At 42.6% G+C, this 13,751-nt stretch overlaps 1 protein-coding gene across 1 annotated transcript; it reads left to right on the forward strand.

Moving 5' to 3' along the window:
• LOC139448603 (flavin reductase (NADPH)-like) lies at nt 1–12,147 on the forward strand. Its single transcript, XM_071230166.1, has 4 exons — nt 1–292; nt 3,981–4,188; nt 7,159–7,323; nt 11,915–12,147. Exons 1-4 carry the CDS (start codon nt 56–58, stop codon nt 12,052–12,054), a joined length of 750 nt encoding a protein of 249 aa, XP_071086267.1. The 5' UTR covers nt 1–55; the 3' UTR covers nt 12,055–12,147.
• The last annotated feature ends 1,604 nt before the right edge of the window (nt 12,148–13,751 follow it).

Consider the following 13,751-nt stretch of genomic DNA (forward strand, 5'->3'; position numbering starts at 1 on the left):
GGAATGCATTCGGCACTTCGATCTGGGTGAATGCGCGTACGAGGCAGCACAGGCAATGCCTTCACGACTAGTCACTCGCCATGTTTATGCTATTAAACATTGCTGTCTAGCTAAACCACTGGTCCGGGAATCGTCAAGCCATGTATCAACTGAGGGTGGAAGGTTATCGATTTTGGGCGCTACGGGCCCCTCCGGACTGGAACTTATACAGGAAGCGTTATTACAGGGATACGTGGTCCAGGCGCTCGCCAGATCCCCGGACAAGATAGCCCTCGCTAACGACAAACTCACGGTAGGTGCGCAAGGTCACCTTGACCTTGCGGAAGTCGCGATTTCAATGTCACAGCAAAAAGACGGATTTGATCTGTGATGAACATCTATTTCTTTGTGTGAATGATTTGCATGGACTTTGTAAGAACAAATTCTGTTTTATGCCTGGCCTTGATTATTTGTCTTCAAATCAAAAGGCATTCTTTCATGCCGATAATATATAATAGGTAAGTGCATGTATATATATTGAAGGTGGTAGGGTGTATTTTTTTAAGTAAATGACCCAAAGGCGGATCCAGAGGGGAGATCCTGGGTCCTGCCCACCCCCCAACCCCACCTCACCCCACACACCTTTTTTTTCTTTGAAAACCAAAGGTAGTTACTGTATGTTATAGGCAGTAAATAAAAATATCTGCTAGAGCATTTTGATATTTTGAACCCCTCCCTATTTAAAAATGCTAGATCTGCCCTTGTGACCCTATAAACTATTCCTGTTGGTCATACTGAAAGAGAGAATTATGTTTCTCTCATCTCACAGCATTGCTTTGATACGTCGCTGATTCCTTTTATAAATGATATGCAAGTATTCCATTTAACAACCGATTCAATGCGAGTCCCTTTATTGAATGAAGCTTTCATAAAATGACCGTAAACGAGCTGGTAAGTGATGTTCTTTCATGTGTGTGTATGTTGGGGGTGGGGTGGGGGGGGGGGGGTATCCTCTGAAACATAATATTTTTCTGCTGGTGGCGTATTATATATATTTCAGATGCAAATTAAAGCACATCGGGACATGTGAAATAATACAGTATGATCGAACACATTTAAGTGTGTTTTGGGTATATTATAAGCCAAATAGCGACTCGTGCCCATCTCAGGGCCATTTTTGCGACCGGGTTCCGTCAGAGCGCAAACGGGCATATCTAAAAATAATTTTCAACTCGTTGCGTGATGGTTCACATATATTTCCCCATATATTTTATATATTTCAGATGCAAATTAAAGCACATCGGGACATGCGGAATTATACAGTATGATTGAACACATTTAACTGTGTCTTGGGTATATTTTTAGATGTAAGACATATGTAAAGTCAAAAAGTATTTCCGAGGGATTCTTTGACGAAGAAGTTGAAATCATACGCCCATTCTGATTGGTTTGTTGTATTTTCGCACAAAACATTCATCGACAGAGGGACGAGTCTTCTTGCAGGTTACGGAAAGTTGCGAGTGGTGACGAATGCCTCTACACAACTCAGTCCATTGTCATGACCATACATGGCTATGGAGGTACTGGTCAGTTCAGTGATATCCCTCATTTACACCACGTGGTCAAAGGTTCGTTGTTATTAGCGCATGCGAGTTCTGTTATCCAGCATCTGGCATCAGGCGGTATGTGCAGCCAGCTCCGTGTATCGTTGGTCATGAAGTCTTGGGCGGTATTCAAAAACATTCTTAGAATTTTCCTAAGAATACTTTTAACTCGCTAAGAAAATTCTTTTGATACAAATTTATTTTGGGGTTTCATCCTTTAAATACAAATGCTCATCTTCACGAGGCAAGGGAGTTAACTAACTTTAAAAGTCCAGTTTCCACCCTTGCCGAACTAGGCTGAAATTCCTGGGCTCGATCGTAGCGCCACCAGTGGCTATTACCAGTTATGTCCCTTCTATGCCTCTCCTATTGACCAATCAGATTCCACCTCTCATATAACTTGCTTTTGCTTCAAACAAAATGGCGGCTGACAGTCAAGACAATCTGATCGATAGTCAAGGTTTTTATTGTGATAAAACGGGTCTTACATCGCGAAGTTCATCAAATCACGTGAGCACCTTGATTAAAAACTTGAAAAGATTTGGAAAATATCTGTTGACAACGAGTTGGTGGTGCACATGCTTTGCAAACACTGCAATCGTCCGAAATCTACATTTCAGTTTACGAACCGGATTTCGATTTCATTGCACGATTTTGATTGGGCTATGCATAGACTCGTTAGTCCAGCCAAAATGTAACTCCATAATACCAGCCTAGTTCGGCAAGGGTGGAAACTTGACTTTTATAGTCAGTTAACTCTCTTGCCTTGGGAAGATGACAAGAGCTAGGTGGGGGATCCCTTACAAATAACGATTGATAGTTGCAGCGGTAGAAACTAACATTTTCAATCCACTAGTTCTTATAATATTATTATTTTAATGATAGCATACAGCAAAACCCTTAAAAATGGCAACTTTTTCTACTCGTCCTCCTGATACCTTAACTATTGGGCAGTTTGGCAATGACTACAGGACTAGTACCAATTTCTATCGCTGAGTTGTTACCGGTTAATGACAAGTCATTGTTTATTTGTGTGTTGTTGGTGTGTACGACATGTGCATGCCACATCTTAATACACAGATTCAACGTAGAAACATCAACATGATTAAGGATATCTGTTGTTATAAGTTGTGTAATTCTTCGAAATGTTCATATATACTGTAAGTTAATCTATCCCCGATATGAAGGGGTAGAACTAATACTCAAAACAGAGCTCCAGATAACTTTTTGAGCAATTGAGTTTTTACTCGAAGGTTTCTATTTTAATTGGGTTATTACATTTTTCATTGGTTTTCACTCATCTATTCAGCACTCTTTTGGGGTTTTCCCAAAATGAGTAAGCATTTTGAGATTTAAAAAAATGAAATAATGTTTTAGATGTATAAAGCGGTTCTAAATATAGTCTTGACTCGTAAAGTAAATTCGTAAGCTCGTAATTGTGTTTCGGAAATTAGCCCCGTTGTACGCATGCTGAAAGAGCTTCATTTGGGTATTTACGCGCGCTGTTTTCATACAGTTGAGTTTTTCATTTAATGCATGCGTTTCTGTACGCAAGTTAATTTTAAGTAATTGGGTTTTGAATAGTTTTGAGGGGTATTTTACGCAAATACGTAGCTTATCTGTAGCTCTGAGAAGTCATTCGCCGGTCATTCGTCAAGACTTAATTATTTACAGGCCAACCTCACATTGCTGTGATATTGCTGATGGTGGCGTTAAAAACAAACAAACAAACGTAAAATAAGGATCGGCAGGTATTTGTTTCATTAAGAAATCATTTTCTCCCCAATTTTGAATATCAGCACAGAGGTAAATGACTTCAGAATGATCTAATTTGAGAAATGCTCATTTTGACAGATTGATTTAAAAAATAGCCCACTTGGACTGAGATATTCAATACAAGAGGAGAATATTTCGAAATTGAATATTTACCAAAGATGTTCATATCCTTGAGACATATATACCAACACTTGATTGTTTTTCGAATAGTGTGTAATTTTACGAGAGTAAACGCAGAAATGTAATGCAATGTCTTATAATGGCAGTTTCCTACGAATATATAAATAAAAAAATGACAAACATGTCTTGAAATCATATATTGGGTTTTGGAGTTTTCTGGGGAAAAAGCTTCTTATAAATACGAACGTCTACTTTTGAAATGTTTAAAAAACCTTTCCTATTTTTTTTTTAAATTTGTCACTGCGTGAGCAATCATAGTTTCAATGTCGTGATTTGACTATGATACTGTTCGAAGCGGCATAAAACTGAACTCACTCTCTCGCTCTACCTTGTGTGGTTCAATCTGTTTGCTTTCTATCTTTCAAGATTCTGACTAGCTAGCTAGTGCATTTTAGATATTGGGTGTTACATCTGATCATATTTTTGTATTTATTTTTCCAGGTGGAGAGAGTAAACATCTTCAAACCTGATGACTTGGCAAAACGGCTGCGTGGTTCTTCGGCTGTTCTGTCGTGTCTAGGAGCCCGGGCAAGTCTATTCTCCCACCAACCGTGCACGCTGTACTCACACTCCATGAAAACTGTCGCCGCCGCCATGACAGCTGCCGGGGTACACCGCTTCGTCTGTGTAGATTCATGGTGCACAAAATGTAAGAAATATACACTTTCATTATCTCTCTGGAATGTTATTTTATCATCCTAAACTGGCATCCACAGCAGCTGCTGCTTGGTTGAGATATCGCGACAATTGCCGTAGTTGCGTTTCGTTTGCCATGACATCACAATCAAATGACATCACTAAACTCTGCCACTGCTGGTAATTCTACTCTCAAGGTACTGGGCATTCGTGACCAACTCGTGTTATTCCGGGACAAGCCGAATATCGATCTCCTTTCAGGTTACGGAAAGGGGCGAGTGGTGACGAACGGGTACTGGGTCCGTGCCGCAAAGCGATCGTAGCACCAAGGTTATCGTAACTCCCATACTTGAACGTAGACTTACGACTGTCGCTTTGTGGAACGGGGCCTTGGTTATTACTGTGTGCAAACTGAAAATGTCGGGGAAATGATTCTGAATGATACATCAGATGTTTTCTGATATCACGTAAAATATCAACCGAGTCGATGACAGTTTAAAACTCCAAGGTTGGCGACCTGTGTTGATATTATTTTATTTCAAGAGACATTAGGGTGAGGTCACTATAAACGCCGTCGTCGGCAATATTCCAGCTGTATGACTGCGACATCACGACTTCCACGATGACTAGTAGACTTTAGTCTATGAAATCTTATATTACACAATATTTTTCTCGACTCTAAAATCAAAAACATAATCGCCTCCCCCGGTGCTGATTTGCTTTTGTATACATGTCTAGGTTGTTTTGTTTTGTTTGTTTGTTTCATAAAATAAATATATTCCACAGTCATGCATCTTCCCGAGGCAAGAGAGTTAACTGACTTTAAAAGTCCAGTTTCCATCCTTGCCGAACTGTGCTGGAATTACTAGGCTCGATCGTAGCGCCACCAGTGGCTATTACCAGTTATGTCCCTTCTAAGCCTCTCCTATGGACAAATCAGATTCCACCTCTCGTATCACTTGCGTTTGCTTCACACAAAATGGTGGTGCCCAATCAGGACGGTCTGATCGATAATCAAGATCTATATTGTGATAATACATCGTATCATTGCATCAAATCACGTGAGCACCTTGATTACAAACATGATAAGATTTGGAAAATATCTGCTGACAACGAGTTGGCAGTGCACATGCTTTGCAAATCCTGCAATCGACCGAAATCTGCACGACAGTTTACGAACCGGATTTCGATTTCGGTGCGCGATTTTGATTGGACTACGCATAGACTCCTTAGTCCAGCCAAAATCTAACTCCTTAATACCAGCCTAGTTCGGCAAGGGTGGAAACTTGACTTTTATAGTCAGTTAACTCCCTTGCCTCGGGAAGAGTGAGTGAGTGAGTATGGTTTTACGCCGCTTTTAGCAATATTCCAGCAATATCACGGCGCGGGACACCAGAAATGAGCTTCACACATTGTACCCATGTCGGGATTCGAACCCGGGTCTTCGGCGTGACGAGCGAACGCTTTAACCACAAGGCTACCCGACCGCCCGCCTCGAGAAGATGACAGTCATGGTGCAGGACCAGATTAGTGGTTGCTTCTGTCAGAGACCTTATACCGATGGTCTCTGTTTCTGTAGACAACCATGAATATCATTTAGCCCTATAATATCATTATAAATAGGGCGGTTCACTCAAAGACTGCTTTCATTCGGGGTTTGTAAAGGAAATCAGTTGATTGAAATTACGTCTCAAACATCGACTATTTTTTTAGAATGACATCAGGCGAGTATTACATTTGTGTGTTTCAGTATCATTAAATTCATTCATTAAGAAAATCTCGCAGAAGACTCGCCTAATACATTTTTTATTCCTTATCTCTGATATTTTTTATACGGAAATAAAATCAGTTAATTATCTTTTTATTACCCCGTCTAACTAATTCATAATTATATCATGTGTATATCATGTATCATATCTTTTGTGACCATGCCAATACTTTCTTGCTTGTGATATGTGGATATTGTGTACTGAATTAATTTCCCCAAGGAATGACGGGGTTGCCGATAATTCAACAGGGAACAGGCACAGAAGTCCACAGCTCTATCTTATCAGCACCGTGTTATTCACCGCGCTGTTATTTTGGAGCCCGTTCGTTGTCCGATTGTTCTCCGAGAGTAGCCGAGAGTAGCCTCTACACTCATTCGTGACCAACTCGTGTTATTCCGGGACAAGCCGAATAGCGACTCGTGCCCCTTTCATGGCCATTTTTGCGACCGGGTTCCGTCTGTGCGCAAACGGGCATACCTAAGATGATTGTCAATTCGTTGCGTAATGGTTCACATATATTTCCCCATATATTATATATATTTCCATATATCATATAGTACCATTTAGTATTAGTCTGTTCATACTATAAGCAAAGTAGAAATACATTTATTCCACAATATTACCATAAACATCCTTCTCGTCAAAAATTAATTGAACTAATGTCCTCTACAACACGTTCAACAATCAAAGATCTTGCTTTGTACCTAGAGAGAAATTTGAAAAACACAAGAAACAAACTCATACTCGTAAAATCATACTCACTCACACTCATAACCGTTCTCTCGTTAAACATATGTCGGCTCCTTTCAGAAAATACAATTGTTTGCCTTGAAGCAATGGCGGGAAAACCTCGAGACACACAGCCCCACTTCCTCGGGATTATTAAGTGGTCGAGCCCTCACCCTGCACTCGGGGGCACGGGTGGCCCAGTCGTCTAAGGCGCCGCGATTCGCTGTGCAGAGTTGCGTACCTTGGGCAAGCCAGAAACCTATGATTGTGGGTTCGAATCCCGGTTCGCCCCGATTATGTTTCTAGGTTTGTCAGCACCATACCGGAGCTCGTGGGTTTCACCGAAGTGGTAAACGTCTGAGACCTGCATCACTTCGGGCTTTCCTCCCACATTAAGCTGACACGACGCAATATAACTGGAATACTGTTAAAAGCGGCGTTAAACCCAACTCACTCACTCACTAAACATATGTGATATATTCCAGATACCCCCGGCAGTCCAAAGGTGATAGAATGGTTCTCCCGGCCGCTGTTCCTCGGGAACGTCCTGTCCGACATGGCTGCCATGGAAGACTACGCGCGACATCACTGCAGCAACATCAACTACACCTTTGTTAGAGCCCCAGGACTTTCCACTGGACCATCCACAGGTAACTATAGCAACGTGACATGACAACCGTTGTTCATACTTTGGGCCTGTTCTGACCCCAAGTCCTCCCAAGTGGTTACTTGTGCGTATATGTGTAATGTTAGTGTGATGTTAGTGTGATGTTAGTGTGATGTAAGTGGTTGAACGAAAATATTTCACGATGCGGCTAGCTTCATTTTGTCTCAGCACTTGAAGAGTGTGGTCAGAGCAATACGATGTTACATACTTACAATCGCATTAAAGTCAGATCTTAGTTCTCGCAACCGCTAAACAAAGATCGAAGGACATCCCATCACGTCAAAACGACCTGTCGTCCGACCAATCAGTGCGTCGCTAACCAGATCAGGCAAATGACAGGCTGAATGTGTTTTCTAAAAATGCAACCACGGGGTATTCCGAACGACAGTTACGTGATGTACGACTGAATCCATACAACCTGGACCATAAATCTAGACCATATATTAGCCATTCCAAAAATTCCTTTAGTTTGGTTTTAATTTTTTTATCGAGAATTTGCAAAAATATGTTTCGAAACGTAGTCGCCAGTTTAAGACGAGTGCCGTAAAGCACGATAAACCTACCTTTGGATTGGATAAGGTCGACTTCTTGTCAATCATTCCACTGGTAGGTCAAAGTCCACGAAAGGTCGGCCTGATGTGACACGTAATGGGATGTCCTCATATTTTGGTTCTACATACAAAGATCTGAGGACATCCCATTATGGGGACCCGTAAAGATCCGGGGTAGAATAGGTCTTCAGCAACCTATTCTTGCCGTAATAGGTGACTATGCTTGTCGTAAGAGGCGATTTACGGGATCGGGTGGTCAGACTCGCTGACTTGGTTGAATGTTTTGATGGATCGATGCTCATGATATCAATGACTGAATTGTCAGGTCCAAACCTTTTTATTTACAGACCGCCGTCATATAGCTGGAATATTGCTTAGTGCGGCGTTAAACAACAAACCAACAAGAAAACACATGGGTGTTTAATATCGCCAACATGCACACACTGTCTATTATCAAACTCCTCTGTTCGGGGAGTGAGTTTGGTTTTACGCTGCTTTGAGCAATATTCCAGCAATATCTGGACACCAAAAATGGGCTTCACACATTGTACCCATGTGGGAATCGAACCCGAGTCTTTGGCGTGACGAGCAAACCCCACACGAAGTAGAGATTCCCGGTTAGAATAACTTCCCAGCAAGTCTGGTCAGGTTTGTTGTAAGAGGCAACTAAATAGAACGGCAGTAAGGCGCGCTGACTTGTGTGTCACTGTTCCCCTGACTACATGGGACCGGTGCTCATGATATCGATCACTGGACTGTCTGGTCCAGACTCGATTATTTACAGACCGACTTCATATAGCTGGAATATTTCTGAGTGCGACGTAAAACAACAAACAAAACAAAACAAAACAAAACCCATCACTGGTCATGAGATTGACATAGATTTTGCCAGGTCTGCGTTTAGAGTAGAGCTTCCAGGGTTATCTCCCTTCCTATAGCTCCTTCAAGCGCGTGTCACCATCGTTTCCCCGCTGGGGATCATCGCTGCCACTAGTACGTAGGGGAACACTAGACTCGAGTATATTCCCTCTTACCCCAAATGTGGTGACATGTATATTCTTGTGTATGTCTTTAGGAATGTCATTACTGTTAAAAGCGGCGTTAAACCCAACTCACTCACTCACTCTAACCAGGAATCCCTACGCGTGGGTCGGTAGTCATATTAAACATACATGTGATGGTACTTTGGTCTTGTTAAGCGGAATCCAGATCACCTGGTAATAAATGAGTGAGGTAAGAGTAAGGCCCAAGTGAGTGATTTGGTTTTTAACACCGCTTTGAAAAATATCCCAGTTATATTACGGCGTGCCAGCTTGATGTGGAAGGAAATCCCTAAGTGATGCAGGTCTCAGACGTTTACCACTTTGGTGAAACCCACAAGCACGGGCATGGTGCTGACAAACCTAGACACATAATCAGGCGAACCGGGATTCGGACCCATGGTCATCGGTTCCTGTCGTGCCCAAGGGATGCAACTCTGCACAGCGAATTGGGGCGCCTGAGACGACTTGGCTCCCCGTGTCTTCGGGAAAGCTCTAAGCGATGCTTTTCTTAAGCGGGATAGACACAACTGCTTGTCCGTTAGTCCGAGACTAGTTACATTTAAAGGGACTATTTTACATTAACCACAAGTCCGTAATGAGACCCCTGATCACGTTCGTTATTACTAAGGCGTCATTCCATAATTGTAACCATTGATTATATAAATCATATTTTCTCAATCGAGGACGTTACGTTGCCTTTCGTTAATATTAGCATATTTGTAACTGACGTCATAGTCTATTGCAGTAGCTTCGTCTCAGGGGCCTGCAACGGCAGCAGCTACTCCGGAGTCGCGAGCGTCAACGTTCACTTTTTTTAAGCATAGGGGGATTTCAGTGTAGATTTGTTTTGTTTTTTTGTTTGTTGTTTAACGCCGCACTCTGCGATATTCCAGCTATATGACGGCTGTCTGTAAACAATCGAGCCTGGACCAGACAATCCAGTGATTGACATCATGACATACGCAATTGGGATACGATGGCATGCATCAACCAAGCGAGCCTGACCACACGATCCTGTTAGTCGCGTCTTACGACAAGCATAGTCGCCTTTTACAGCAAGCATGGGTTGCTGAAGACCTATTCTCTACACGGATCTGATTTCGGTGTAGAATAGGTCCGTATCACTTTTTGTTTTTGAGAAGAGGAGACCCACTTGGGGACGGAATGGCCACTACCGACAGGAGGGCCATCAGTAACTTGGCAGGGTTAGTGTTTCATCGTACCCTGACGCCGTGATACAGTGCTCACACTAGAACGGAAATATTATTCAAAGCGGCGTTAAACACAACTCACTGATCCACTCTTGGTTCAGGACCGAAAACACAACATCAGCACAGTCCGAAAACACAACATCAGCACAGTCCGAAAACACAACATCAGTACAGTCCGAAAACACAACATCAGCACAGTCCGAAAACACAACATCAGCAGAGTCCGAAAACACAACATCAGCACAGTCCGAAAACACAACATCAGCAGAGTCCGAAAACACAACATCAGCACAGACCGAAAACACAACATCAGCACAGACCGAAAACACAACATCAGCAGAGTCCGAAAACACAACATCAGCACAGTCCGAAAACACAACATCAGCAGAGTCCGAAAACACAACATCAGCACAGACCGAAAACACAACATCAGCACAGACCGAAAACACAACATCAGCACAGACCGAAAACACAACATCAGCAGAGACCGAAAACACAACATCAGCACAGTCCGAAAACACAACATCAGCACAGTCCGAAAACACAACATCAGCACAGACCGAAAACACAACATCAGCACAGTCTGAAAACACAACATCAGCACAGTCCGAAGACGCAACATCAGCACAGACCGAAAACACAACATCAGCACAGTCCGAAAACACAACATCAGCACAGTCCGAAAACACAACATCAGCACAGTCCGAAAACACAACATCAGCACAGACCGAAAACACAACATCAGCACAGTCCGAAAACACAACATCAGCACAGTCCGAAAACACAACATCAGCACAGTCCGAAAACACAACATCAGCACAGTCCGAAAATACAACATCAGCACAGTCCGAAAACACAACATCAGTACAGTCCGAAAACACAACATCAGCAAAGTCCGAAAACACAACATCAGCAGAGTCCGAAAACACAACATCAGCACAGACCGAAAACACAACATCAGCAGAGTCCGAAAACACAACATCAGCACAGTCCGAAAACACAACATCAGCAGAGTCTGAAAACACAACATCAGCACAGACCGAAAACACAACATCAGCACAGACCGAAAACACAACATCAGCACAGACCGAAAACACAACATCAGCAGAGACCGAAAACACAACATCAGCAGAGTCCGAAAACACAACATCAGCACAGTCCGAAAACACAACATCAGCACAGACCGAAAACACAACATCAGCACAGTCCGAAAACACAACATCAGCACAGTCCGAAAACACAACATCAGCACAGACCGAAAACACAACATCAGCACAGTCCGAAAACACAACATCAGCACAGTCCGAAAACACAACATCAGCACAGTCCGAAAACACAACATCAGCACAGACCGAAAACACAACATCAGCACAGACCGAAAACACAACATCAGCACAGTCCGAAAACACAACATCAGCACAGTCCGAAAACACAACATCAGCACAGTCCGAAAACACAACATCAGCACAGTCCGAAAACACAACATCAGCACAGACCGAAAACACAACATCAGCACAGTCCGAAAACACAACATCAGCACAGTCCGAAAACACAACATCAGCACAGACCGAAAACACAACATCAGCACAGTCCGAAAACACAACATCAGCACAGTCCGAAAACACAACATCAGCACAGTCCGAAAACACAACATCAGCACAGTCCGAAAACACAACATCAGCACAGACTTAACATTCACAACATTAGTACAGTACTGACACTCTCTACAAATTAACCAGAATATTATAAATGATATCCTATATTTTCAGGTAAGCGGGTCAAGGCGACGAAGGGGCAGTATATCAAGGGCGTCGCGCTCAGTATGCCAAGGAGAGACGTTGTCAAGTTTATGTTGTCCACCTTGGAAACTCAGGAATGGGACAGAAAGTGTGTTGCCATTGGCATTTAACTGCCTACACTTCGCTCATTTTCTCGGAACACTGTAACCCCGTCAATCTGGACCCCGTTAATCCGGACACCCGATTTCCGAAAGATGTCTGTACTGAACAGCTACAAAGAAGATGATTCCATTAATATTTTTTTATCAGGTAATTTCTAACCTGCACAATATCGATGTCCGGATCGGATTCACCGATCTACCTGTGTCGTTGAATCTAGAGCTGAGCTGGCTTTAATGGTTTGACATATTGTCTTAATTGACTCAGGATTTGTAAGGTTACGTATGTAACCTTTTCTTTCTAATCATTTTTATATTAAAAAAATCGATTAGGCAAGTCGGATTATTTTTTAATTTCGATTTCCCAAACGTCCCCAAACAGAGTTTACAGTTACTAAACGTAAACATTGATGATCAGTAGAGATAATGATATGTGTTCTTGATCATAACGTGTTTCTTCAAAATGTGCAATTTCCGGACTCGAAAATATCTCGAAAAAGGTCAACCGAATGGAAAAATGTGGCTTTAAAGATACATATATTTGCAGACCATTTGAGGTTATTAAAAACAACCATTAGCGGATAGTGCAAAGACGCTAAGGATAAAGCGTAAGAACTGTATTGTTTTGATCTTGCTGAAAACGTCATCCGCAGCTCGTTTTTCGTTTGTGTTCGTTAGTCTCAGATAAAGCTGCGCCGAGACGGCTGGTCGCTAATACATAGCTACGAATCCCCCTACTGTAAGTATTACGCTGCCAAAGAATCCGGGGCTCGGGTGGCCCATTCGTCTATGGCGCCGCAGTTCGCTGAAGCAGAAATCTGTGCTCGTAGGTTCGAATCCAAGATTCCCCCAGATTATGTTTCAAGGTTTTCACAACCATGCCCGTGCTCGTGGTAAACGTCTGAGACATTCGGCTTTCCTCCCGACACGCTGTGAGAAACCAACATGCCGTTCGCTGCGGCATAAAATTCATCTCCCCGAAGCAAAAGCGTCCACTAGCCTTGACATCAAAGTATTGTTTCCATCCTTGCCACATCAAGCCCACTTTACTGTGCTAAATATGTTTTTGTGTCAGGGATGAAATTGCGAATGTTTTTGTAATCTAATCGACTAGATTCTCGCCTATTGTAGTCGCCATTTCTATGAAGCTGTACGAGATAAGTACAGCGATCTGATTGGATATCGCGTTTTCATTACAAGGGGCACAACTCGTGAGTTACGCGAGGGGGCGCCAGGGTCGACCCAAGATGTGGCCTTGATGTGGCAAGGGTAGGAACTAGGCTTTTATATCGGCTAGTGGACACGCTTGCCTCGGGAAGAGGCCTGCTCACTCTCGTTGATTCCGATGCTGATGTTGAACATCAGCGAGAAACTTCTGAACAATTCGCTTGTTATTTGATGAGTATTTTGTTTAATGTTACACGTGTTAGGACCGGCAAGTGCTCAGAAGGCAGTTAACTCGTAGTTGCTTTAGAAAAAAAGTTTTAAAAAAACGATACCGACGTCATAGAAATTTATTTACTTGGAAGTTGTACTTTTGCTTCTCTTTTTTTCGCCCATACGGAGGCTAGTGTTCTTATTCATGGTGATCTATCGACTCTGTAATTTGTTAGTCTCAGAGTTGGAAAGGTTCAAGCAGACTTTAATCATGATCAGGAACAGTATGACGTTCTAGTGGTGCTGCATTATGTATTGTGTGAGTGGTGCAT

This window comes from Haliotis cracherodii, unplaced genomic scaffold, assembly GCF_022045235.1.
Source record: "Haliotis cracherodii isolate W230 unplaced genomic scaffold, xgHalCrac1.p SCAF_7, whole genome shotgun sequence".
Classification (NCBI taxonomy): domain Eukaryota; kingdom Metazoa; phylum Mollusca; class Gastropoda; order Lepetellida; family Haliotidae; genus Haliotis; species Haliotis cracherodii.